Below are 25,077 nucleotides of genomic sequence, written 5' to 3'. Positions count from 1 at the left end.
CTTTATATAGTTAAATTTAGTCTTCATTGCATAACTTTTTCTTTACCATAGAAATTTAAAGACTAAATTCAACTTCCATTCCTACCAAAGATATTTCTGGCGACTAAATAGAACCTACTTATATCCAAATACGAGCTATTGAGTTGTCGCCTGCCTGCCTGAATAAGTCACCCTCGCTTCGCTCTTATTTTTTTACCGTTCATTTAATCATGGCTAGTGGCGGAAAAATTATAAAATGGAAGGAGGATTACACCGAGTATGGCTTTACCAAAACAATTATTGATGGTGAATCGATTATTCATAAAGCTTCAATTGGTGATCTGTTTTTCTGTGTTAACCTCATATTTTTTCATACTTCTTCTCAAACCAAGGCGGTGCGAGGGTAAAATGAATCGGGAAGCGCTGATCAATGTAATCGGTGTACCAGGAAATCATGCATTGACAGAAGTTCCCCTTTGTTTAGAATGCAAAGTGTGATTAAATGCATTATTTTTTAACGCGTTATGGAGCACATGCATCAAAGCTTCTCGCTGTGCTTGTGCTAAGAAAAGAAAACATTTTAAAAGTAACGTAACATGATTGTCAATGTAACCTTTTGTAAGTAGTGCCTGGAGGATTCAGTGTGGAGAAACTCTAGAGACAGTGTGTGTATTAACTTTCTGTGAGTATTTGGTGGCAGCGTCACAAATTTGGTTCCTCAAGACGGTGTTAGCTGCAGAGCTCAGCTCACAGCGAAATGAGGTGAATGGGAGGGGAGATGATGACGTGAGTAGTACATATAGACAGCAACTGTCAAAATAGGTGTTAATTTGATTGATGACTTTAAGCCCCGCCCAATATGATTTATGAAAATATGAAATATGAAAATATAAAAATATGATTTATGAAAATATGATTTATGAAAATATAATTTATGTAAATATGAAAATATAAAAATATGAACTATACCCCGCCCCTGGGGGGTTGGACCACCGTCATAATTGATCGTCTCTAAACCCTGCCTTTCAGGGTGGGTCTTTCGTAAACCGGACACTTATCACTCCCCATTAACAATACTCACGCCCCTGAGGTACGCCTTTATCTCTCTATCCGCCTTTAGGGTTAGGAAGAGGCGTATCGCTCCACCCCTTCCCAACCCCGACTGTGGGAGGAGACGAAAGAGTTCTTGTATAAAATTCTAGTCACTTAGTGAAAATGCTATGACACACAAAAGCAAACAGAATGGACGGTCTTGTGATCGCTCCTAAGAAACTGAAAGCCAACAGGGCGTCCAGTACAACGTTACGGGAGTTACGGGAACCACGCTTCAGCTCTGTCTTGTATGATTCTAACTGTGCTTTGTGCCGGGTAGAGGTAAAAAGAAATGCAGAGGGACAGCTCACGATCGCCGTTTCCAAGAAGGAGCCTATCCTTCCTGAATATAACAAGGCCGGTTACGAAGAGGAAGATAAAAAAAATGTGATAAAGGAGCGAGTGAGTGAAATTAATTTTTCTATAAAAGACTGGAGTTTTTTTAAAGCTCTTATGCCAAATATTGATGAAGCTATTTATCAAGGAAAACTATCCGACCAGATGAAAAGAATTAAAAGAAAATTGGAGGAGGAGTTTAGCATGTTGAATAATTCATGCTCGGAGGAGGAGGAAGAAAACTGGGAGTCAACCGCCCCCTAAGTGAGCGGAGATAAATACAGAGGTCTTTTCCATAGTCTACATTAACCTAAAACCCTATCGAGATGTCTTCAACTAACTACCCTTCCGAAGCTGGTGCTAGCTGGGCCGGTCGTCTCCCTGTTCTCTCGGCCTCTGAGGTGGCAGAAGTCCTCGACATTTTGATGCGCTCCGAAGAACCAAGCTCCGGGGGTATGGAACATACGTTCGCCGCTGACTACCTGTTTTGGCCGGCTAACCTTCAAGCCAACACCGCCTACTCTACTCCCAACAATATGATCGACCCTAACCTACAGCCCAGCTACTCTGTGGCAGACCAGATGCTGATAGACAACAACGTGTTTTGGGCGGGTAACAACCAGCACCCGCCGGCTACGCGTACCTGATCAGGCCTGCTGGTCTATGGAACAGACAGCGGCAGTCAACGACCTATTTTGGTGCGACAACATCGTACCCAACTCCGGGTACTCTGCTCCTAACAACTCTCCTTCAGATCCACCGTCTTGGCCGGATCTTCTGATGCCCTCAAATGACCAGATCTACCTCAGTTACCCGCTCCTGATTATATGTATTGGTTGGACAGTCTCCTGGAGAACCGTACAGTACCTGACTTTTTTATCCCTGCTGAGGATACTCTGGGGAGCCTAACGGGCGCTGAGGAGATAGCCATGCAGACCATGCATCAAGAAGAGACTGTGGACGACTTGGTAGAGGCTCTGGCCGCTTGGAAGCCATCGTCCCAGGATTCTGATTATGAGGGCATGGACATTGAACAAACTGACGGGCCCCTGGGTGAAACACTTCAAAAGACTCTGAAACTGATCGAGTTTGATTGCGGTTCTGCTGGACATAATAGTCGATCGGGACCTAAAAAGCACCTGTCAAGGTTGTTTCATAGACCACCCCAGCCAGACGCAGCATACGTGTCTGTTTGAGCCTGACTCTTTTTATCGGGTTGGCCGTTTTCAAGAGGTTCTGACTGTTTTCCACAAACCGTGGCTCAGGAGCCTGGTCAAAAAGACTCTGGGATGCTTCAACATCTTTTTGCCTTTTTACAAGGTTCATTCATTTGTTCAAAATACTGTAGATGAACTGGAAAATGAACATTCTATTAGCGAGGCTATTGTACAAGCCTTTCACAACATGGACGATCCATCTTACTCGAAAATACGTGAAATAGCCGATGCTTTCTCTAAAAGGCATTTTTCTGTACCTGACATGACCGATGCACCTTTGGGGTTTTACGGGAGTATGACATAGAAAAATCAGACAAAGTGTCTGAACTCAATGTGCCGGTGCTATGAAATGTTTTAATGATGTTTTTAATACTGCTGTTTTGAAATATTAATAATGTTTTGAAAATTATCAATAAAGCCTCATTTGATTTTTAAACCATTGACATTTTTCTTTCACTGTCGGCGATGGAGGGTTACTTGAAAAAAGTTTATTATAACCCGGCAAATTCTGGTAGCTTTGGGGGAAAAGACTCTTTGAAAAGAGCTCTTGAGGTTTCAGGTCAGAAAAGTAATGACCAACAGGTGTCGGATTGGTTATCCGGTCAATATGCTTATACAATTCACAAACCCCCTAGAAGGCATTTTAGGAGAAATAAGGTTTATGTATCCGATATAGACTCACAATGGCAGATGGATTTAGCGGACATGACAAATGTGTCCGAGCATAATCTGGGTTATAAATATTTGTTAACATGTATCAACGTACTTTCCAAGTACACGTGGGTACGACCCCTCAAGAAAAAAAGTAAGGAAGTGACAAGAGCGTTCCAAGACATTCTGAGCGCCGGGCCTACTCCAAAGAAGCTCCAGACCGATAAGGGGAAAGAGTTTTTCAACCGAGATTTTCAAAAGCTGTTAAAGAAGATCGGAATAAAACATTTCACCACAGGAAACGAATTAAAGGCCTCCGTGGTGGAGAGATTTAACCGGACACTAAAATCTAAAATGTGGAAATATTTCAACGCTTATAACACGAGAACCTACATCGATAAATTGCCGGATCTAGTATACTCTTACAACAAAAGTTATCATCGAAGCATAAAAATGGCTCCTTCCAATGTAAACACGTTAAATTCCTGGAAAGTTTTAAAAAATTTGTACGCCGTAGCCAACCCCCCCGAGTCCACCGTTGTTTAAGTTCAAAGTAGAAGACACTGTTAGGGTGTCTAAAACCAGACATCCTTTTGAGAAAGGTTATGAACAAACATTTTCAGATGAAATCTTTACCGTATCTGAACTTGTACCTAGGGCACCGGAAGTGTACAAACTGAAAGACTACGATGGTGAAGAGATTGTAGGATCCTTTTACGACCCCGAATTACAGAAAATTAAAGTCGGGTCCACAGACGTTTACAGGATCGAAAAAATACTGGCTAGGAAAGTTAAGAATAAAAAATGACTCATTTTAGTCAAATGGCTCGGCTGAAGAGAAAAATTTAACAGCTGGATACCGGAGAGTCATGCCCAAGATGTTCAATAAAATCCACAGTGCTCCTAATCGACTCTTCATTCTCTAGCGGTATACGATGGAGCGCAAAAGTTTTTTTGTAACTCTTCCGAGCAACACTTCCTTAGACATTTTCCCTAACAACACAATTTCCAATTTTACGATGAAGCTTGCTAAACCCATAGAATTAGAAGGTTCTTGGGAAGTCAGTCTAGCCAAAATACAGTACCCACATACGTGGAATACCATAGACAAACCGGATAACGAATTCTACGTTTCAGCTCTGGGGGTAAAAAAAATGACTACATTCCATGCTGATATTATGAAGGTATTCACGACCTACTGTCTTTTATGAATTCGACAACCTTAAGTCTACCCACTTTGACCGATGTTGCATCTGGATTTGTCCCTTCTGAGAACCCTGCGAAATTCAGTTATAATGCTGTGGAAAGAAGAGTCTACGTGGTACCGGGTGAAAAGGATGAAACTATACACTTAAAAGGACAGCTGGGTCGAATATTAGGAGCGCATCCTGATCAGACTCGGGGTTTAACTTATAAGGCTCCTTTCCCCGCCGACATCAGGGCCGGCTTTTACACTTTGTACGTGTACAGGGATATGGTATCTCATCAGAGAGTCGGAGACAGCTACGTACCCCTTTTGAGGTGTGTTCATATAGAGGATCAGGCGAATAAAATTACAACCATCACATATGACAAACCGCATTATATACCAGCCAGCAAGAATCATTTTGACACAGTGACTATTGAAATAAAGACGGACCAGAACAAAAACGTGCCATTTCAGTTTGGTAATGTGATAGTGAAGCTGCATTTCAGACCTGTCAGGCATTGTATGCACGACTGAAATAATGAGGTCTTACCAGGACCCGACACCTTACATCCAATATTATCAGACCCAAGCGGGTAACGGCTTACCGGGATTCTCTGGATCCCCTGTAATGTATGGTGGGGGGATTGGAGGTATATTTTGAGGATTGTTTAGAAGAGCTTTACCTCTCCTGAAAAAAGGGCTTTGACATTGCAAAACCACATATCAAATCCGCAGCTAAAAATATTGTTAAACATGTGATCACAGGGGCCATATCCAGTGCTGCAGGTGGAGTCCTAGAAAAGCAGGAGGGAGCGGGCTTGATGGTCATGAGAAAGACAAAACGCAAGAGACCACCGGGTCGCGTCAGGCCCCGCCAGCTAAAAAGGCCAGGAGCACTATTTTTGTAGCATTATCTACACGTCGTCAGAAGAGGAACAAGACTAAAGCAATCAAAAAGAAGAGAGACATTTTTTAAGAAAAGATGGCTTTCGTACACAGAATGTCCGAAGAGTGTGTCAAATCTGAACTGGATCTGTTTACGGTGCCTTTCACTCAAACGAGTGTAGATAAAAGTATATACCTTGAAGTCCCACCAGTCTCAGCCCTCTCTGAAGTAGCTCCGCTAGAATTTCTCATAGCTGGAAATGGGGAAGATTACCTGGACTTGAATAATACTCTTCTACACCTAAGGGGAAAGATAGTGAATGCTGACGGGACTAACATACCTGCCGGGCAAAGGTCGGATTTGTCAACTACCCTATAGCCAGTTTGTTTTCCCAAGTTGATGTCACCCTCGGGGACCGTCTAATATCCCAGAGTTCAAATTGTTATCCTTACTGAGCGGTCTTAGAAGGCCTGCTAAATTACAGCCAAGAGACTCTTCATTCTCAGTTTGCTACAGGACTTTTTTTACAAAGATACACTTAACAAATTGGAAGAGACAGACCTCGACGGAGAAAACATTGGTTTTAATAACAGAAGCGCCTATACAGCCGGTAGCAGGACTGTTGAACTTCTGGGGCACATACATACAGGAAAAACTACTATTGAATGGCCTAGACGTGAAGATTAAAATGGTTCGGAACAAAGATGAATTCTGCTTAATGTCCGGTGATGCTGAACGTTACAGAGTAATCATAACATCAGCCTCCCTGTTTGTAAAAAAAGTAAAAGTTTCACCGGCCGTGAAATTAGGACACGCTCATTCCCTTACATCAGCCAATGCTAAATACCCTGTGGAAAGGGTGAATATGAAAGTATTCAGTATGCCCGGGGATCCGAGTATGCAATCAAGAAAACCTGTTTCTGGGTCAACTACCAAAGTATGTGGTAATTGGCATGGTGGATAATGAGGCCTTTTCGGGGTCTTATACACGGAACCCGTTCAATTTCAAACACAATAATGTAGAGTTCCTGGCTCTGTGCATGGACGGTGAACAGATTCCTGCCAAACCTTTTTAACCAGACTTTGTAAGTGGCAATAGTGCTAGAGAATATTATAACCTGGTAAGCCACTGGTCCACTGGTAAGCATTTGAAGGATCAAGCTCTGGCTATCAGCCATTTAGAGTTCTCGCAAGGATATACTCTTTTCGCTTTTGATCTAACCCCCAATCAAGAATGCGGCAATCATTTTTGATTAGTTAAAACTGGAAACATGAGATTTGAATTACGCTTCCGCGTCCCTCTCCCTCGGACCGTCAATCTAATAGTATATGTGGTCCTTGACAACATCATTGAAATCAACCAGAGACGTAATGTTCTGTATGACTACTAATAAACACCATGAATACAAAACAATTAACAGAACTACTGTCCCAAGACCCCTACACCGAAAGATATTTCCGCGGTGTGCTGGTGTGTGATCAACTACCGGAAAAAATAACGGCTTGCTGGCCATGTTTGTAGTGAATACTCACCGTCAAACCCAACCTGGAGAACACTGGTTGTGGATTTACCTCACAGAAGACAGAAATGGGGAGTTTTTTGATTCCTATGGAAATCCTCCGGACTTTATCTACTTCCCGAAAGACATTTACCATTTCTTAAGCAAAAACTGTAAACAAATCATCTATACTAATAAAAGGCACAGCCCTCACTGACTGACTGACTGACTCATCACTAATTTTCCAACTTCCCGTGTAGGTAGAAGGCTGAAATTTGGCAGGCTTATTCCTTACAGCTTACTTACAAAAGTTAAGCATGTTTTATTTCGAAATTCTACGCATAACGGTCATAACGGTCAACAACGTCCGCCATGTTGAACTTTCTTATTTATGGCCCCATCTTCACGAAATTTAGTAGGTGGCTTCCCTACGCTAACTGAAACCAATGTACGTACTTATTTCGGTGGTATGACGCCACTGTCAGCCACCATATTGAACTTTCCAATGTCACTAATTCTCCAAATTCCCGTGTAGGTAGAAGGCTGAAATTTGGTACTTATTTCGGTGGTAGGATGCCACTGTCGGCCACCATATTGAACTTTTCAACAGTCTTTGTTACTTATGGGTCCATCTTCAAGAATTTTCGTACACGGGTTCCCAACGCTAACTGAATCCTACTTACGTACATATATACGTCCATAGCCTGTAGCTCGGTCATCATGTGAGGCGGCATTGAATCCCCCATCCCAACGCCTCCCACATTGTTGGCTGCCTGCCTGCCTATATAAGGCCATCCGTCGCTCCAGTCTCTATATTCCCTTCCTTGCTTTGCCACGGGATTCACGTTTCCCTACTGATAACTACAGCCTTTTTATTTAATCCATGGCTTCTCCGCTGTTTTATTGTTCATTTATTACTATTATAGTTATTGTGTAGGTATTTTAGACTTACTTTACATTGTTCAGGTATCCATTCCCTTTATTGTCCCAATGGTACTAACATTAACATGTCTATTGAGGTGATTATCATCGATCAAAGAACTGTCACTTACCGAGTGGTTTCCATGCCCAGAGATGGCACCTACCTTTTCCATTCTCTTTGTTACATATTGCACAGCCATATCAGGCTCACTCTTGATATCCGGAGGAACTTTGTGTCTTATGTAATGAATGACTGGGACAGGTTAAAGGTGTGGACTGATGACGGTACAGGAGATAATTATACTACACAGGAGCACTAGAAGAGTGAAATGCTTAAGCCCTTCACCTATGCATCTGCATGTGAGTTGATGGCTGCCGGTGAATTGTTCGGTTGTCGCTTTCAAGTGTACCGAAATGGCCAAATATTTTACACCTTTCGACAACCGCCAATGCCTCTTAAACATCTTAGATTGACAGGTGACGATTTCAGTAGTGGACACTTTGATGTTTATGAATGTTTAAACTCTCAAAAGCTGGATGTGAAGTTATCGATGAAACCGGTTGTATACTTACAACGCTTGACAGATGCCGAATATCTCTTCAACACAAGTCCTACAAATACTGTCGTAATTCAAACAAACCATGAAATTCAAACCAATTATGACAGCAGCAATCCAAGCTGTGAGATTTGAAACAAGATTATTGTTCACATGGCCAACTGTACGTTGCATGCTCAAGAATAAGCTCAGCGCACATCTTGGTCATATTACAACCAAACTCACAATGTGGTATACAAAGGGACCCTTAACAAATAATTATTGGTATATTTTCCCTCAGTTTAAAAAGGTTTAATTTTCTTCTTAATAAAAATTTGAAGGCAGCACTTCGCCGCTGCGAAGCGCTGGTATTTTGCTAGTTTACAATAACCGACAGCTTCAAAAAGTTGGTTCTCGGACAAATGCGGTCATCACTGCCTCTTCTATCTGCATCAGAGAGGAAAAGGTCTCCCTTACACCTCTGTAATAAAAAAGTATTCTGAGGATGTGAACAGTAATGACTATGGTCTCTAAATTTGTTCGTTCCTGGCTTCCTTAACCGGGACTCTGTTTTTATCAGTACCCTTGCGTGCAAAGATCAGAGACCTATAAGTATTTCAATAGACGGTTAAAGGATGAAGACACTCTGTAATGAGATAAAATTGTATTTAATAAACAAATAATTTTACAAATTAATAAGCAATCTATTCCAGTCTTTTTTTCTCGGTTTCAGTCGGTAGGGGCTAACTTCTGTTTGATGAGCAGGATGGGGGGCGGCGGGTGGCTTAAAACTTTCAAGGAGTTCTCTTGTTTCATCATTAGGTACGACAGAAAATGGAATGTTCAAACGGGCCATGGCGTTTACAAATTCCTTCCACCCCCGCGGTCTCCTATGTTCAGGTATTGTATGAGAAGCGGTCAGATTACGGACCAAATCCACCATGTTGGGTCCGACCAAAGGTTTACCTTCTAATAACAATTATTCCAAAATGCGTGATGGGGATTAACGGACATTTTATGTAAAACAAATTCAACATTTTTCTTTGATTTTACAGGCGCACTTCTCAAAACCTCTTGCCAAACCTTGTCCTCAGACACCTTGACTCTTCCAGTGCCCCCCTCGCCATTTTCTTCTTTTGGTAATACGAGCGTCAGACTGCTAGCTTCTTTATCGGCCTTTTTAACTAGCGTCAGATATCTCTGCAAGATAGAAGTGTAAAGCTTCACCTTCTCGTCAGCCCCTATATCACAGCGTTGCAGGACATTTCTCATTTCTTTGTCCAGTTCAGTTTCCGTGGCACTCAAGAGTTCGTTCGGGGTAGCACTCTTTTGCTGAAAAAGAGACATTTGTTGCTGTGGGACCAAATACATTTTTTGAGCATATTCCATGTTTATGCTCTAGAAGCTAGTAAACTGGATATGAATGGCACGGTGATGCTTAAAAGAGCTCCAAAAACCCTCCTTTCTGTTTCAGAATAACTTTCTTCTTTTTTAAGGTTAGTTTTTTGTCACTTATTTTTCGGACAGATGTTTTATGCTTCTTGAGTCGCTTAACCTGTTTGGGGAAAAGAGGTATATTACCTTTTAAAGTATTACAGGCTATTTCGGACAAAGCATTAATTAAATCGTCAGAAGAGGCGTTGATAAGAATTTTACGGTGGCGACAAGAGCAACGGAATAAGGCCTTGAGAGGCTTTAAGTTTCTGCTTATTCTGGCCGACATGCTGACAGAATATGTAACTTTGACTCAGAACACCTTCTTTTACCTTTTCACGGTGTACATGACCGGCCAGTCGGGCGGGAACAGACCTGTTCTTAATCGCAGTTCGTCGGGGGTCTGTGCCTTTAAATCCACTAAGAGATAGACGTACAGAGGTTTTGTAGCATCTTTGAAAGCCTCCAAAAAGAACTTAACATGCCTCGGATACATTTGGCGGGCCAAGGTAGTAATCTGCAATTTGTACCTGGGGTTTTTAAAAAGAGTAATATAATTGGAGTTAAGATTAATCGTTCGGCTTTTCTTTCCTTGAAAGAATACATTTTGAACCAAGTAAATGATAGACAGATTCCGATGATGAGTATATTTTGTGAAAGCTTTTTCTATTTCCTGGCTTTCGCTAGCCGATTCCATCAGATCATCTATAATGACCAAATTTATTTTCTCAGGAGGGAGAAGTTTGTCGTCGCATAAAGACTTTGGGAGCCCTTCAATAAATTTTAATTGCTGAAATTTAGCCGACAGCTCATCGTACATTTTCTGCCAACAACTATAAAACCAAATTATATTTTGAAAAAGGTGAGACACAACGTGGTTCGAATGTTCCAATAATTTTTTCACATAATAGGATTTACCAGAACAAGAGGGTCCCGAGATAATTTTAGCAAAAGGGTGTTAAAGGCGCGTATCAAAATCTCTTTTAGTAGCCATAAGGTCTTGTGTTGTAATCTTTTAGGAGAACCCTCTTGTTATACACCACTCTGAATTTCTTCCTGAGTGGTCTGTTTTCTAAAGTGAAAAGTTTTTTATTTCGATGGATCTGCTTACCGTGAACCAGTAACTCTTGAGGAGGGGCTTCATGAGACGTCACAAAATTCTGAACTAGATTGGTTAGTGACTCGAGGTTTATAATTTTACCGGTTTCGTGATTGATGGTGATACCTTTTACCTTCATACATGTTTTGCCCTGTGCCGTTTTATACCCATACATCTTTGGACTGAAGCAAATTCAGTAATATAATCACCAGGATTTAACTCACTGGTGAGCTCTCCTAAATAGTTACCCAGAGGAGGATTGTACTGACCAGGCTGAGAAGTAAAAATGACCGAGTCTGTGTTGTGGTACAACACCCTTTTTCCCAGACTGTCCAGTAAATTGTACAACTCTAACCGGGCATAGGCCATGGCAAAAGCAGTAATGACAACATTAACGCTACCAGGTAGGGTATACTTTTCATCAGTATACTTCCATCGTATTTGAGCAATCTCTTTGCCGATAAATTCAAATACACCTCCTCGTAAGACTCTAGTTCATAGGCATCGGCGAAATTTAATGGCTTTGCAATAGGGACTGAGGAAGCCGTGACTGAAACAGGGGACAAGACTGAAGCAAGGGGAGCAGAAGTGTTAGCTACAGGGACTGAAACAGAGGAGACAGAGCCTGAAGATACAGGGACTGGAACAGAGGAGACAGTGACTGGGACAGAGGGAGCAAAGAGGAATACTAAAGTAGAGGGAGCAGAAGTGGGAGCGACAGGAACTGGAAAAAAAAGGGTGCACAGAGGCATACTAAAGTAGAGGGAGCAGAAGTGTGAGCTACAGGGACAGAAACAGAGGGGGTACAGGGGCATACTAATGTAGACGGCTTGGCAACAGAAGGGATAGCTGATATAAAAGAGACAGAGGAGATAGAAACACAGGGCAAAACTGAAGAAGAGGTGTTAGCAACTGATGCTGAAGTAACAGAGACCGAGGAGACTTGAGCAGAAGGTACAGATGTAGCCAAGGGGTAACCGAGACTGATGTGGCCATACTGTGAGAGGGGGCAGCATTTACAGAACCCGACATGTTTGTTAAACCATGACCCATTTGAGCATTCACATTTTTGTTCAAAGACCACTGAACCCTTTCTAACAAATTATTTAATGTTTGCATTTCATCTGGGGTGGCTACTGGACATAGGGCTTCTAAAAGGCTGTCAAGCTGGTCAAAGTTAATGGGAGTTATAACAGGTGAAGGAACTCTCATGATCGCTATTATTCATTTGGAACAGGTTTTGATTTTGCCAATTAATATATTCCAATTCAATAAAATATCGGGGTGGTGGAGTAGGCATTTTTGGGGGCCGAATAGAAAAGCAGAGTTCATTTGCCATGTCATGCAATAAACCAGCATTTTGAGAACCGCTCCCAGCGTTCAAATCCTCACTTGCACGCCTTTTGCCAGACATTATTTGGGGAACAAGTTTTCTAAAATTGCATACAATAAAATAACCTTTTGATGTATATCTGGAGACAGGATTAAGAGTTTTGAAAAATCAACAGCACTCGTTCGATTTCAGCCTTGAGCTCAGCAGCCTTAGCAGCGGGATCAAATCTTTCAGGTTCACCAATTATTTGGGTGAGAAGTCCGGGTGATGATGCAAACGGCGGTGAACCCCCGAGTATCTGAGTCAGTAAGGCTGGAGAGGCTGGTTCTGAAAAAACAAGCATAACTAAGTTTTTTTTTTAAATAAACATTTGCTGCGCACTCGCACAAATAGTTCAACTTACCGGGCTGCGTGAATGAGAAGTTCAATAGTAGACTGCCGAGGGCCTTTGCGCCGATTCTAGATGCTGACTGGAAACTTCGGAAGAAAACCCGCTCTTTGGGGGCGTCAAGTATTCTGCTAAAAAGTACATATTTAACCCCTACGCCTTATTTTCTTCCCCACACATACACACACAAACACACACACACACATACATACACATACACATACGAACCCTCAGTGGAAAGTGATACTTACTTTCTGGGGACTCTTTGTCTGAGGCAGGATTTTTATTCTCAAAAAGACAATCTGTTTCAGCTATTAAATCCTCCAATTGCGAACTAGTTAGATTTAAAGAATCAAACAGTTCACCCTCCGATTCTAAAATATAAAAGACTAGGTTTGTATGTACTTAAAGACCATTGCATTAAAAAGTAATCAGCCGGAACGTTCTTATAAGGTTATGCATTTCAATTAAAAGTAATTAGTATGAGACGTACATTAACATTAAAAAGTAATAAGTTTGTACATACTTAGACAATAAAAGTTTTAAATCGGCACGGTCTTATAAACAACATTTCGATTTAAAAGTACGGCCAAAAGAAGATCTGACTCACTCTTTGAACAGCCAACCGGCCAGAAACTACAGCCTTCTGAAATAAGAAAAATAATTCATTTATAAACTCTGGGCATTACGACTAGATACATTTTTTTCATTTAAAAGCAGAAAACATACCTCCGAGTGAGAGGCTGCTTTGAGATTGCTCTTCGTCACTGGAACTATCTGAGGATAGCGGATATAGAAGAATATCATTTCAACAGTTTGATGAGATGGGCGTTAACGGCATATATTTCGATAATCTACACTTACCCTCAAACCACAAAAGTATTTTTTGCCATGCCAGCCATTGCAGAAGAAAAAGCGAAAACACCTACCTTATGGAAAGCTCTTGGAGACACTCAGAATGTTTGAATAGTTATTGTAGTATCACCCGCGAAGCAGAACACTTTATACAGCACCTAGGGACCCGTAACGCCTTGGAAGGGCGGAGCGAAACATGCGGGACGTTTGTGAGAAAGCTCATAGGTTCAGAGCTGTTGATGTTCCGCCTCTAAGGGGCGGTGACCCTTTCTAGCAGCAAAGAAGCCTCATTCAAACACACACCGCTGTAAGGTTCACATCTAAGCAAATACTTTATGTTTTACCGAGAGATCGCCACACGTATTTTAAAGTTTATATACTGTAAATGTGAAATAAAGTCTATTTTGACATTTACACAATTAACACGGCTAAAATACAAAATCGGAAAGAGCCGTTTCTTAGATCGCGTGTATTTCTAGGTTAATATATAGTACTGTAAATGTGAAACAAGATCAATTTCGACATTTGCCCGATTAACGCGGCTAAAATACCGGTGAAAGAGCTGTGTTTGTACTCGGCATATAGACCGCAAGACCCTTTTAAATAACTTTTCTTGCGAGCTTGTAAAGATCATTGTGAATATAAGACAGATTCATTAGTGGAAAATATTTCATTTAATAACTTTGTTCTTGGACCATAGGAATTTAAAAAGTGTTGTGATTAAGTTCGCAGAGCCAGTGCAGAAAAGCGTGTTAAGAATTTTAGTAAAAATCAGAAGGAGTGTATATATTCTTAATCGCCTTGATTCGGGGTGAGAATAACTATTTTACTTTATGATATAAAAAATAGAACATGTTTAAATTAGATTAAGACTTTTGGTAATTGATAACATGAAAGGCGCCGACTCCCTGTGGGGACATAATTGCTGCAACGTCTGGCTGGGGCCTAAAACAACAGGTAGGCATTTTAGATTATTATCATGTAATCAGAAAGGCACTGCCTTGTCACGGCATGGTAATTAAATTAAAGAGACAGGCCGTGATCGATCATATTTGGCGCATTCCGATGGGGGAAGTAATTGAAAAACAAGTCTTTTAGCTGGGAAGTAATTGTTTTGAACCGGTGAAATTTACAAAGAGGCGCGCAGGCATTAGGAGTGGCTATATATTTTCTTCCTTTTGATTCTAATGCAGCTTATAATGTTTTTATAAAATTGTATATTTATTACTATTAGTTTATAACTTAGAGGAGAATTGAAAATCGTTTTTAGTTATGGCTGTGTCGTGATCTTACAACTTAGTCTGGTTTGAGGGGGTGAATATTTCAGTTATGGCTGTGCATGAAAGATAAGTGCTTATCAAATAAAGACGCTTGTCGTGAACTTATAACATAGAGAGGGAGTGAAAATCGCTTTTAGTTATGGCTGTGTCGTGATCTTATAACTTAGAGCAGAGAGTCCATATCGTTTTTAGAAAATTGTATATTTATTTTCTTGTATGTGGGTTGGGTTTTTAGTGGTTGTCAGCTTGTTGAAGTAAGAAGGAAAGTGAATAAAAACCATTGATTAGTTCTTTTATTTCATATCTAGCAAAATACCCACGCTTCGCAGCGGCGAAGTACTGCCTTAAAATTTTTATTAAGAAGAAAATTAAACCTTTTTAAACTGAGGGAAAATATACCAATAATTATTTGTTAAGGATCTCTTTGTATACTACATTGTCAGTTCGGCCCTCCGGTTGTAATATAACCAAGCTGTGCGCTGAGCTTATTCTTGAGCATGCAACGTACAGTTGGCAATGTGAACAGTAATCTTGTTTCAAATCTAACAGCTTGGTTTGCTGCTGTCATAATCGGTTTGAGTTTAATGGTTTGTTTCAATTACAATAGTATTTGTAGGACTTGTGTTAAAGAGATATTCGGCATCTGTCAAGCGTTGTAAGTATACAACCGGTTTCATCGATAACTTCACATCCAGCTTTTGAGAGTTTAAACATTTATAAACATCAAAGTGTCCACTACTGAAATCGTCACCTGTCAATCTAAGATGTTTAAGAGGCATTGGCGGTTGTCGAAAGGTGTAAAATATTTGGCCATTTCGGTACACTTGAAAGCGACAACCGAACAATTCACCGGCAGTCATCAACTCACATGCAGATGCATAGGTGAAGGGCTTAAGCATTTCACTCTTCTAGTGCTCCTGTGTAGTATAATTATCTCCTGTACCGTCATCAGTCCACACCTTGAACCTGTCCCAGTCATTCAATACATAAGACACAATGTTCCTCCAGATATCAAGAGTGAGCCTGATATGGCCATGCAATATGTAACAAAGAGAATGGAAAAGGTAGGTGCCATCTCCGGGCATGGAAACCACTCGGTAAGTGACAGTTCTTTGATCGATGGTGATCACCTTGATAGACATGTTAATGGTGGTACAGTTAGGACGATAAACTAAATGGGTACCTGAACAATGTAAAGTAAGTCTAAAATACCTACACGATAACTATAATCATAATAAAAGAACAATAAAACAGCGGAAAAGCCGTGGATTAAATAAAAAGGCTGTAGTTATCAACAGGGAGACGTGAATCCTGTGGCAAAGCAAGGAAAGGAATATAGAGACTGGAGCTAACAATATGGGAGGCGTTGGGATGGGGGATCCAACGCCGCCTCACATGGTGACTGAGTTGCAGGTTATGGACGTATATATGTACGTAAATAGGATTCAGTTAGCGTTGGGAACCCGTGTACGAAAATTCTTGAAGATGGGCCCATAAGTAACAAAGACTGTTGAAAAGTTCAATATGGTGGCCGACAGTGTCATCATACCACCAAAATAAGTACCAAATTTCAGCCTTCTACCTACACGGGAATTTGGAGAATTAGTGACGTTAGAAAGTACAATATGGCGGCTGACAGTGGCATCATACCACCGAAATAAGTACGTACATTGGTTTCGGTTAGTGCAGGGAAGCCGCCTACCAAATTTCGTGAAGATGGGGCTATGAATAAGAAAGTTCAACATGGTGGACATTGTTGACCGTTATGCATAGAATTTCAAAATGAAACTTGCTTAACTTTTGTAAGTAAGCTGTAAGGAATGAGCCTTCCAAATTTCAGCCTTCTACCTACACGGGAAGTTGGAGAATTAGTGACGTTTGGAAAATTCAATATGGCGGCCAACAGTGGCGTCATACCACCGAAATAAGTACGTACATTGGTTTTGGTTAGCGCAGGGAAGCCACCTACCAAATTTCGTGAAGATGGGGTCAGCCTTCTACCTACACGGGAAGTTGGAAAATTAGTGATGTTGGAAAGTTCAATATGGCAGCCAACAGTGGCGTCATACCATCGAAATAAGTACGGACATCGGTTTCGGTTAGCGCAGGGAAGCCGCCTACCAAATTTCGTGGAGATGGGGCCATAAATAAGAAAGTTCAACATGGCGGACATTGTCGACCGTTATTGACAGTTATGACCATTACGCATAGAATTTCGAAATAAAACATGCTTAACTTTTGTAAGTAAGCTGTAAGGAATAAGTCTGCCAAATTTCAGCCTTCTACCTACACGGGAAGTTGGAGAATTAGTGATGAGTCAGTAAGTGAGTGAGTCAGTCAGTGAGTCAGTCAGTGAGGGCTTTGCCTTTTATTAGATTCACTACAAATTGCCTGTCTGGGAAGGGATATTACAGTTTATTTTCTTACTATTAGTTTATAACTTAAAGCGGGTGTGTGAATATTTTATAGCGTTTTTATGTAGTCGTACATATGCGTGGCTTTGCAGGCAGGATAAGTGTATATTTAATTTTATAATATTAGTTTTGAACCTACTGTTTATAAAATAAACCCACGTGTCCTAAGTTTATAGCTTATAAATATATAAATACATTTTCATACTTTTATAGTTTCATATTTACATAAATTATATTTTCATATTTTCATAAATTATATTTTTATATTTTCATATTTTTATATTTTCATAAATCATATTTTTCTATTTTCATAAATCATTTTTGGGGCGGGGCTTAATGCCATCCATCATATTAGTGGGCGGGGCTTAAAGTCATCAATCAAATTAACACCTCTTTTGACAGTTGCTGTCTATATGTACTACTGACGTGACTTCCCCACCCGCCTTAATAGTCAATCCCCCACAACCAAAGTTTCTCGGAATTTGGATAAGCACAACCCTTCACCTACAATTTTCAATTGGTGATCTGTTTTTCTGTGTTAACCTCATATTTTTTCATACTCCTTCTCAAACCAAGGGGGTGCGAGGGTAAAATGAATCGGGAAGCGCTGATCAATGTAATCGGTGTACCAGGAAATCATGCATTGACAGAAGTTCCCCTTTGTTTGGAATGCAAAGTCTGATTAAATGCATTATTTTTTAAAGCGTTATGGAGCACATGCATCAAAGCTTTTCAGCTGTGCTTTTGCTAAGAAAAAGAAACATTTTAAAAATAACGTAACACAATTGTCAATGTAACCTTTTGTAAGTAGTGCCTGGAGAATTCAGTGTGGAGAAACTCTACAGACAGCGTGTGTATTAACTTGTGGATTTTTCAGTGAGTATTTGGTGGCAGCATCACAAAGTTGGTTCCTCAAGACGGCGTTAGCTGCAGAGCTCAGCTCACAGCGAAATGAGGTGAATGGGAGGGGAGATGATGACGTGACTCCCCACCGCCTTAACTGTCAATCCCCCACAAACACAGTCTCTCGGAATTTGCATAAGCACAGCCCTTCACCTACAATCTTAACTTAGTTACAAAGTGATCAAAACTCGCTTATATCCCGCCCTCTCATTAGACTTGTATCCCGCATTACCCGTGGGCATGACAAATGCCAGCGGCAGCCTGTCTATGAACTTAATTTAAACTTTAGGTTTACACCGTGCTTTGTTTCCGAAGTAGCAGCACTCATGAATATGGTTTTATATGTCACTTGCTCGGTTCTTATTGTTTCGCTGCCTTCTCAATTATATAATTCATGCTTTCTTCAGCGCTTTTTGGAACTCTTCCTGGTTCTCTATTTACTGCGTTAATAGTCAGTTCACGTGATTACGTGGGAGGCATGATGATGTCACATGAAACTCCGCCCCCCCCACGGCTTTCGAACTCTACTCCATTACAGTATATGGAGAAAAATAGCTTCCAGTTATGACCATTATGTGTAGAATTTCGAAATGAATCCTGCCCAACTTTTGTAAGGAAGCTGTAAGTAAGGAGCCTGCCAAATTTCAGCCTTGTACCTACACGGGAAGTTGGAGAATTAGTGATGAGTCAGTGAGTGAGTGAGTGAGTCAGTGCGGGCTTTGCCTTTATTAGTATATATATATATATATATATATGTATATACATATATATATACACACATACACAGATTTGGAGCTTTTTATATTAGATAAGTTACTTTTATCAGATTGGTTTGGCAGTTCTTTCTGTCATAATATGCTAAGAATGGATTATTTTTATACAACCACTCTTTAACTTTATTTCTTATTATAGTTTCCACAGTTTTGCATAGGATAGGTGTTAGACTTTTTTGGTCTGTAATTATTAGGATCCATTTTGTCTGTGTTATTATACAGTGGAACTATATTAGCAGCTTTCTAGTTACTGGGTAATTCTCCATTTCAAAATGACTATTGAAATGTGCTTAATAAAGGCAAAAATATAAAAAAAGTTTACCACTAGGTTTAAGGTTTTTATCAGACTTCAACCCATTAAGGGTTAGAAACATATCTTGAACTTCTGTTTTAAAACATATAAACTCCAAGATTGTTTTTACTTCTTCATGAGGCAAAGAATGCATTTTAGTAAAATACTAGCAGATTACCCATTCACTAACTGAGTGGAAGGGAAAAATGTGTGGCTCTCATGAGGCAACGGCATTAATGCCGTCTGAACAACACATCCCACGTGATTCAAATTTAACCCTGTGTGATTGGCAGTACTCACACATGATGTCCATTTCTCCTATTGTAACTTTTGGATATAAGCAATAATCTTTTTCAATGTTATAATTGAATCCCTCCATATACAGACCCTGACGCATGTGTGGCATGGTAGCCTGTAAATACTGCATCCGTCGAATTCAATTCTGTTCAGCATGTTGTTTAGGTGTTTGTGAGGCCCTCAATTGTGATTGTCATATATGTTGATCAGTGAGCCTGTGAGCCTTCTCTCTCAATCTGCTTCTGACTTACTTTCTCTGTGTAACTTAACTGGTGTAGTGAGCCTGCAAGCCTTCTCTCTCAATCTACTTCTGTCTCATTTTCTCTGTGTAACCTGACTGTTGCGGTCATACGTAAATTCCGTTTCAAACACGAAAAGAATTTTATATATACAGATAATTAGTTAATTCACTCTTGCTTCATGTTTTCATCAATTTCTCCTTTTACATATATGTTTCATCATTTTTTGTATTTACTGATTTTTATAAAATTAAATGTAACATTGAAAGGAATTGTTTTACTGTGACAGGATTGTCATTCTTTTAAAATTATTTTGCTTATCCCAGCTGTGGAAAGTTTTCTAGAAAGTATTTTATATTAATGATATGCAATAAGATGATAACAACAACATTTATTTATATACCACATTTTCATACAAATAATGTAGCTCAAAGTGCTTTACATGATGAAGAAAAGAGAAGTAAAAGACAAAGTAAGAATTAGAATAAGACAACACTAACATAGAATAAGAGTAAGGTCCGATTGTTACTTTATAATATTTTAAAAGTCAAACATATTTCTCTCTAAAAAATAAGTCTTTGGTTGCTTTTTTATTTAAATACATGTAAGCTCTCTGTGTCCATTTTCAGATCTTTAATAGAGAGGTACAAATTTCATACAACAATTTTCTATCAGATAATGTCAGAAAAATAATACAAAACTATTTTAATTAAAAAGCTATAGTGAAGAAATTAATAAAACCAAATGCAATAAAGCTATTGATCTACTTAAACTTCACAGAATTTTCATATTGATATTTATAGTATGTTAGAGATAGATATCAGTGATTAATGTGCCATTAATTAATAATCATAACAACATTTCTCCTGAGGAAGTTGTTTCAGAGTTGTGCCAAAGAACAAATAAATAAGTACCTTATCTATTTTTCATGACCAATTTTTCTATAATAGGAAAAAAGCAGCAGTGAGCAAAATCTGCAACTGACAATACATTATCTATAATTTTTTTTAAGTAGCAAGTCAAAGAACATAATAATCAGCACACAGCTATCACATTTCCCAAGCATTCCTTCCAAAATCTCCCCATTTCATCATGCACACAGGTTGTATTTATATATATAATTCACTAAGCAGCCAACCATGGCATGTAAGAAAGAAACCATGGGATATGCATGACAGAGCCATGTCCGCCAACTCACAGAGCCCCGCCCACCAACTTTAAGACCATGGGATATGCACAACAGAGCCACACCCACCAAGTCTAACCCTCCTCCCGCGTCCACCCTCGCTCTCAAGGTATGCGCACTGTCTGCTCATGTACCCACATGCAACAACCTCACCAAATACAGCCTCAGTCGCTTTTGTCTCTGCTACAGTACACATGCACCTCTGAGCCACGTTGACTTTTCATTGTTCTTTTCGGTTCCGGCTGCTTTTCTATATACTAAGTCGACCATGGCACGCAAGACAGAGACCATGGGATAGGGATACACATGACAGAGCCCTGCCGACCAACTCTAACCCTCCTCCCACGTCATGGGATACGCATGACAGAGCCCCGCCCACCAAGTCTAACCCTCCTCCTGCGTCCATCCTCGCAAACTGTTTTACACGCTGCATACAGCGATTCCCATCTGCGACAAACATGTTTCTTCTTAGATGTTCCTGCAGGAACAGGGAAAACCTTTGTCTACAAAAACCTGATTCATACCATACTAAGAGCATAGTGTTTTTGTTGGCTTGCCCTCCTGCCCGCCCGCCCGCCTGACTGTTACCAGCATTCACTGCAATGTACTGGAGTGTAAATCTATCGCAGCTGCTACCTCAAAAATTTCCCTGACCCCATCAGATTTAAATTTGCCTTTTACTTTTACACACAGACAATTTCCTGTTAGATTGGCCTTTGCAATGACAATTAATAAGGCACAGGGCCAAACTTTCAAAAAGATATGCCTGTATCTGCCAAAACCAGTTTTCAGTCACGGACAATTGTATGTTGCTCTCTCCAGAGTTCCATCTTTTCATTCACTCACAGTCGTATCCTCAAACCCACCCCATTTGGACAACTGTGTCTTTCAGGAAGTGTTCACCCATCAATAAATAATTATGCGGCGTATGTTACGCCACAGATTGGTTAGTAAATATGTAAACAGCCTATAAAATATTACTCCCTGCCAGTAAAATGATCACTATTGAAAACATTATATTGGAATTTTGCAATTTATTTCATTTTTATGATTCTTTTATCCAAAGGCTGATAGATATTAATTCTTGGTACACACAACCTCAGGTATGTTTGGTCCCAAAATTATGTAGGCCAGTGATGAGGAATTAACAGTTTTGTGTTTAACACCTGGAGGCATGCAAGATATTATAAGTTGCTATACTGTATCAGATTGGTGGTGGGGATTAAACAACCAACAGAAATGGAATATTACAGATTAGGAGGAACATACTTTAATACTTTATGACTATTTACAGAATAATCAATGGAAAACTATTAGAATACTTAATAGAAAACAAATATGCATTCTCAAAAACTGCTTCATTTTATTACTGTGTATATTATATTTCTTCTCAAAATCTAAAAGACAATGGATTTAGTAAAAACAAAATAATAAAAAAAAAATATTTACCGCAGGAAGAGCAAAAAATGAGATGGCAAACACAGAAAAACAAGATGCAATTGTCTTTCCAATCCAAGTCTGTGGTACTTTATCACCATATCCTATTGTAGTAACAGTAACCTGAAAAAAAAATCCATCCAAATATTAAATGTTTATGAACGTCCTTTTGCATGAGAAATTTGTTTCTCAGCTGTTCTTTCAAAGTAGTTTCTTGGTAATCAAAAATTACAAACTCACCCAATGCTGAATTTATTTATTTTTTGTAAATTCACATATTCATTTGTAACATGTCTGTGCTTTCCTGCTGGCTTTTATTCTCATCCATAATAATTCCAAGGAATACAAAATATATTCAAATTGCTTCAACACTTTTTCAAATTAGGTGCATTGTAGTGGCCAATAAACCAAAGCACTTACTGATTGGGTGAATCAAATTAAATGACTGGCTTACCAGAGGAATCCCATCTATTCTATGACATCTACAAGGTTCTTTTTAGGGTGTTGGGAAATATTTTATATATGAGCAATGTGATTACCAGGTGACATCTGACAGTGCCAGTGTGAAGAGGTACTTTCAGTAATGAAGCAGCATATTGAATTGACATGCTTGGGTAAACTAGAAGAGGCTGTGTGGTGCAGAGCGGTCACAAAAGTGCTGACTGTACAGTCAAAATAAAAGTGGTGAGCTCTTGTCATGAGTACAAGGGAAATATGGAAGGCAAAGAGAGCCATGGTTTGCCCTGTTGGTGTTTAATAGGTTGAATTCAGAGCTCTGCACAGACTACTGAAGTTGCTCCTGTGGAAGAATACATTAAGTTTAGGGTAACATAGCATTCATCTTAAAGAAATAGCATAAAGGCTTAATAAATGTCAGAAACTTGTTCAGGCACACCAGGAAACCAGATAAAGGTCAAGTGAACAACAAAATGTACACTGAAATATAAGAACTGGTTTAGGAAAAATACTGTGATGGTCAAATAAAGAATGTACCAGAAGAAAGGTTGATGTAATATACAAAATTTACTGAAGGATGACTAAGAGATGACCAAGAAATCAGCAGATGTCCTATAAACAAGTTATATGCACATAAATTTCAAGGGTGGTAGCATGGGTGGTAGCTCAACTCAAAAGGTATAAGAACCAGAATATAATATAATAGACTTTAATTTCATTTAAATCAATTGGTTGTAAACCAATGAACCAACCAGAGTAAAATATATGCATAGATTGCACTGCCTTTAAATTCAGTAGTTTATAAAATGAGCCTCTATTTGTTTTCTTGGACCATTCTGACTGCTTTTGAAGAATGCTCCTTCCTAGGCATTTTGCTAAGGAGTAAATAAAAGATACAATGAACAGCTTTTCTCCTACTTGATAAATGATTTGCCCTGTTAGTGTATGTTTCTTTCTTTAATAAGATGTTAAATTTCTGCCACACTCCACACTAAACTCTTCAGAATAAATCTTTATGGATCTGGCTTTGTTCACAGTAGTACAGTCATGCCGGAACAGAAAATAACTTTTTCCAAACTTTTGCCATAAAGTTGGACGTACACAATTGTCCAAAATGTCTTTGTATGTTGTAGTATTAATAGAAACCTTCATTGGAATTAAGGGGCCTTGCTCAAACCCTGACAAACAGTCCTAGTCTAAACTGTATAGAAGGCAATATACAACCCAGAAGGTAGCATTCTCCTTGCATCTGCCGAATCTAGATTCGCCCATCAGACTCCCAGATAGTGAAGCGTGATTCATTACTCCATAGAGCACAATTCCAATGCTCCAGAATCCATTAACAGCGTGCTTTATATCATACCAGCCAGCGCTTGGAATTACATTTAGTGATCTTAGGCCTGTGTGCAACTGCTCAGCCATTTCGTGAAGCTACCAACACACAGTTCTTGCGCTGATCTTGCTTCCAGAGGCAGTCTGAAACTTAATTGATTTTGAGTGATGCAATAGTGAATAGGTGACTTTTAAGTGCTATGTGCTTCAGCAGTCAGTGGCCCTACTCAGTATATATCAGTATCAGTATGTATCAGTATACTGCAGCTGGATTATGTGAATTTCCCCTTGGGATTAATAAAGTATCTATCATCTATCTATCTACTCTAAGAGTCTGCATGTAGACAGTAATAGCACTGACAGATCACTGGGGTAGATCTAGCAGAGCAGACATTTCACATACTGACTTGTGGCAAAGATGGAATTCTAAGACAGTGCCATGTTTAAAGTCGCTGAGCTCTTCAGTACAACAGCAATCTATTGCCAAATTTGTCAATGGAGGTTGCGTAGATATATGCTTGGTATTATGTATCCATTAATGGTGTGTTGCTGAAACACTTGAACTCAATAATTTGGAGGCATGTCCACAAACTTTTCACCATATAGTGTACATTAAATCAGTATGAATGTTTTATTTTTATCTTCATTTTTAAAAACCTCAATAACACCTAAAACAAAAGAGAAACTTCTAAAAATTCCAGCATAAAAAACAGCAAAATATTTTAACCTTGGATTAAAATGAGTGTTCATTTTTATTATACTTTGCTATTCAAGAAGAACAGCCAGGTTTTGCTATTCTTATTCATTTTGGAGCTTTGGATAAAAAAATCAGTATAAAAGCATGCAACTCTATTCATAAAATCATCAGAAAAGGTTAGACCAGTGACATCACTACTCTAGTATTGAGCTGGTAAAAGAACTTAACTTTCAAGAACCAAGGCATCAGTGTCAGATTTGATGTGCATAGCAGGCCAATTCCCTCACACACAACTTCAAACTACCAGGAAGTAGTAGAATTGCTTTATGTTATAGAGTCTGCTAGAGTCAGCAGAA

The 25,077-nt window shown here is 39.5% G+C and overlaps 1 protein-coding gene across 1 annotated transcript in view; it reads right to left on the bottom strand.

The window, feature by feature from the left end:
* Nucleotides 1-25,077, bottom strand: part of kcnq1.2 (potassium voltage-gated channel, KQT-like subfamily, member 1.2) — a 367,043-nt gene that overhangs the window by 117,574 nt on the left and 224,392 nt on the right. The window contains exon 8 of the mRNA XM_039768020.1: nucleotides 22,249-22,359. Within this exon, the coding sequence (XP_039623954.1) occupies nucleotides 22,249-22,359 (111 nt within the window). The remainder of the gene's footprint in view (nucleotides 1-22,248; nucleotides 22,360-25,077) is intronic.

The sequence above is a fragment of the Polypterus senegalus genome, chromosome 11 (genome assembly GCF_016835505.1).
Source record: "Polypterus senegalus isolate Bchr_013 chromosome 11, ASM1683550v1, whole genome shotgun sequence".
Lineage (NCBI taxonomy): Eukaryota > Metazoa > Chordata > Cladistia > Polypteriformes > Polypteridae > Polypterus > Polypterus senegalus.
Note: the sequence above shows the minus strand (reverse complement) of the source record. Positions and strands in the feature narration are given on the sequence as shown.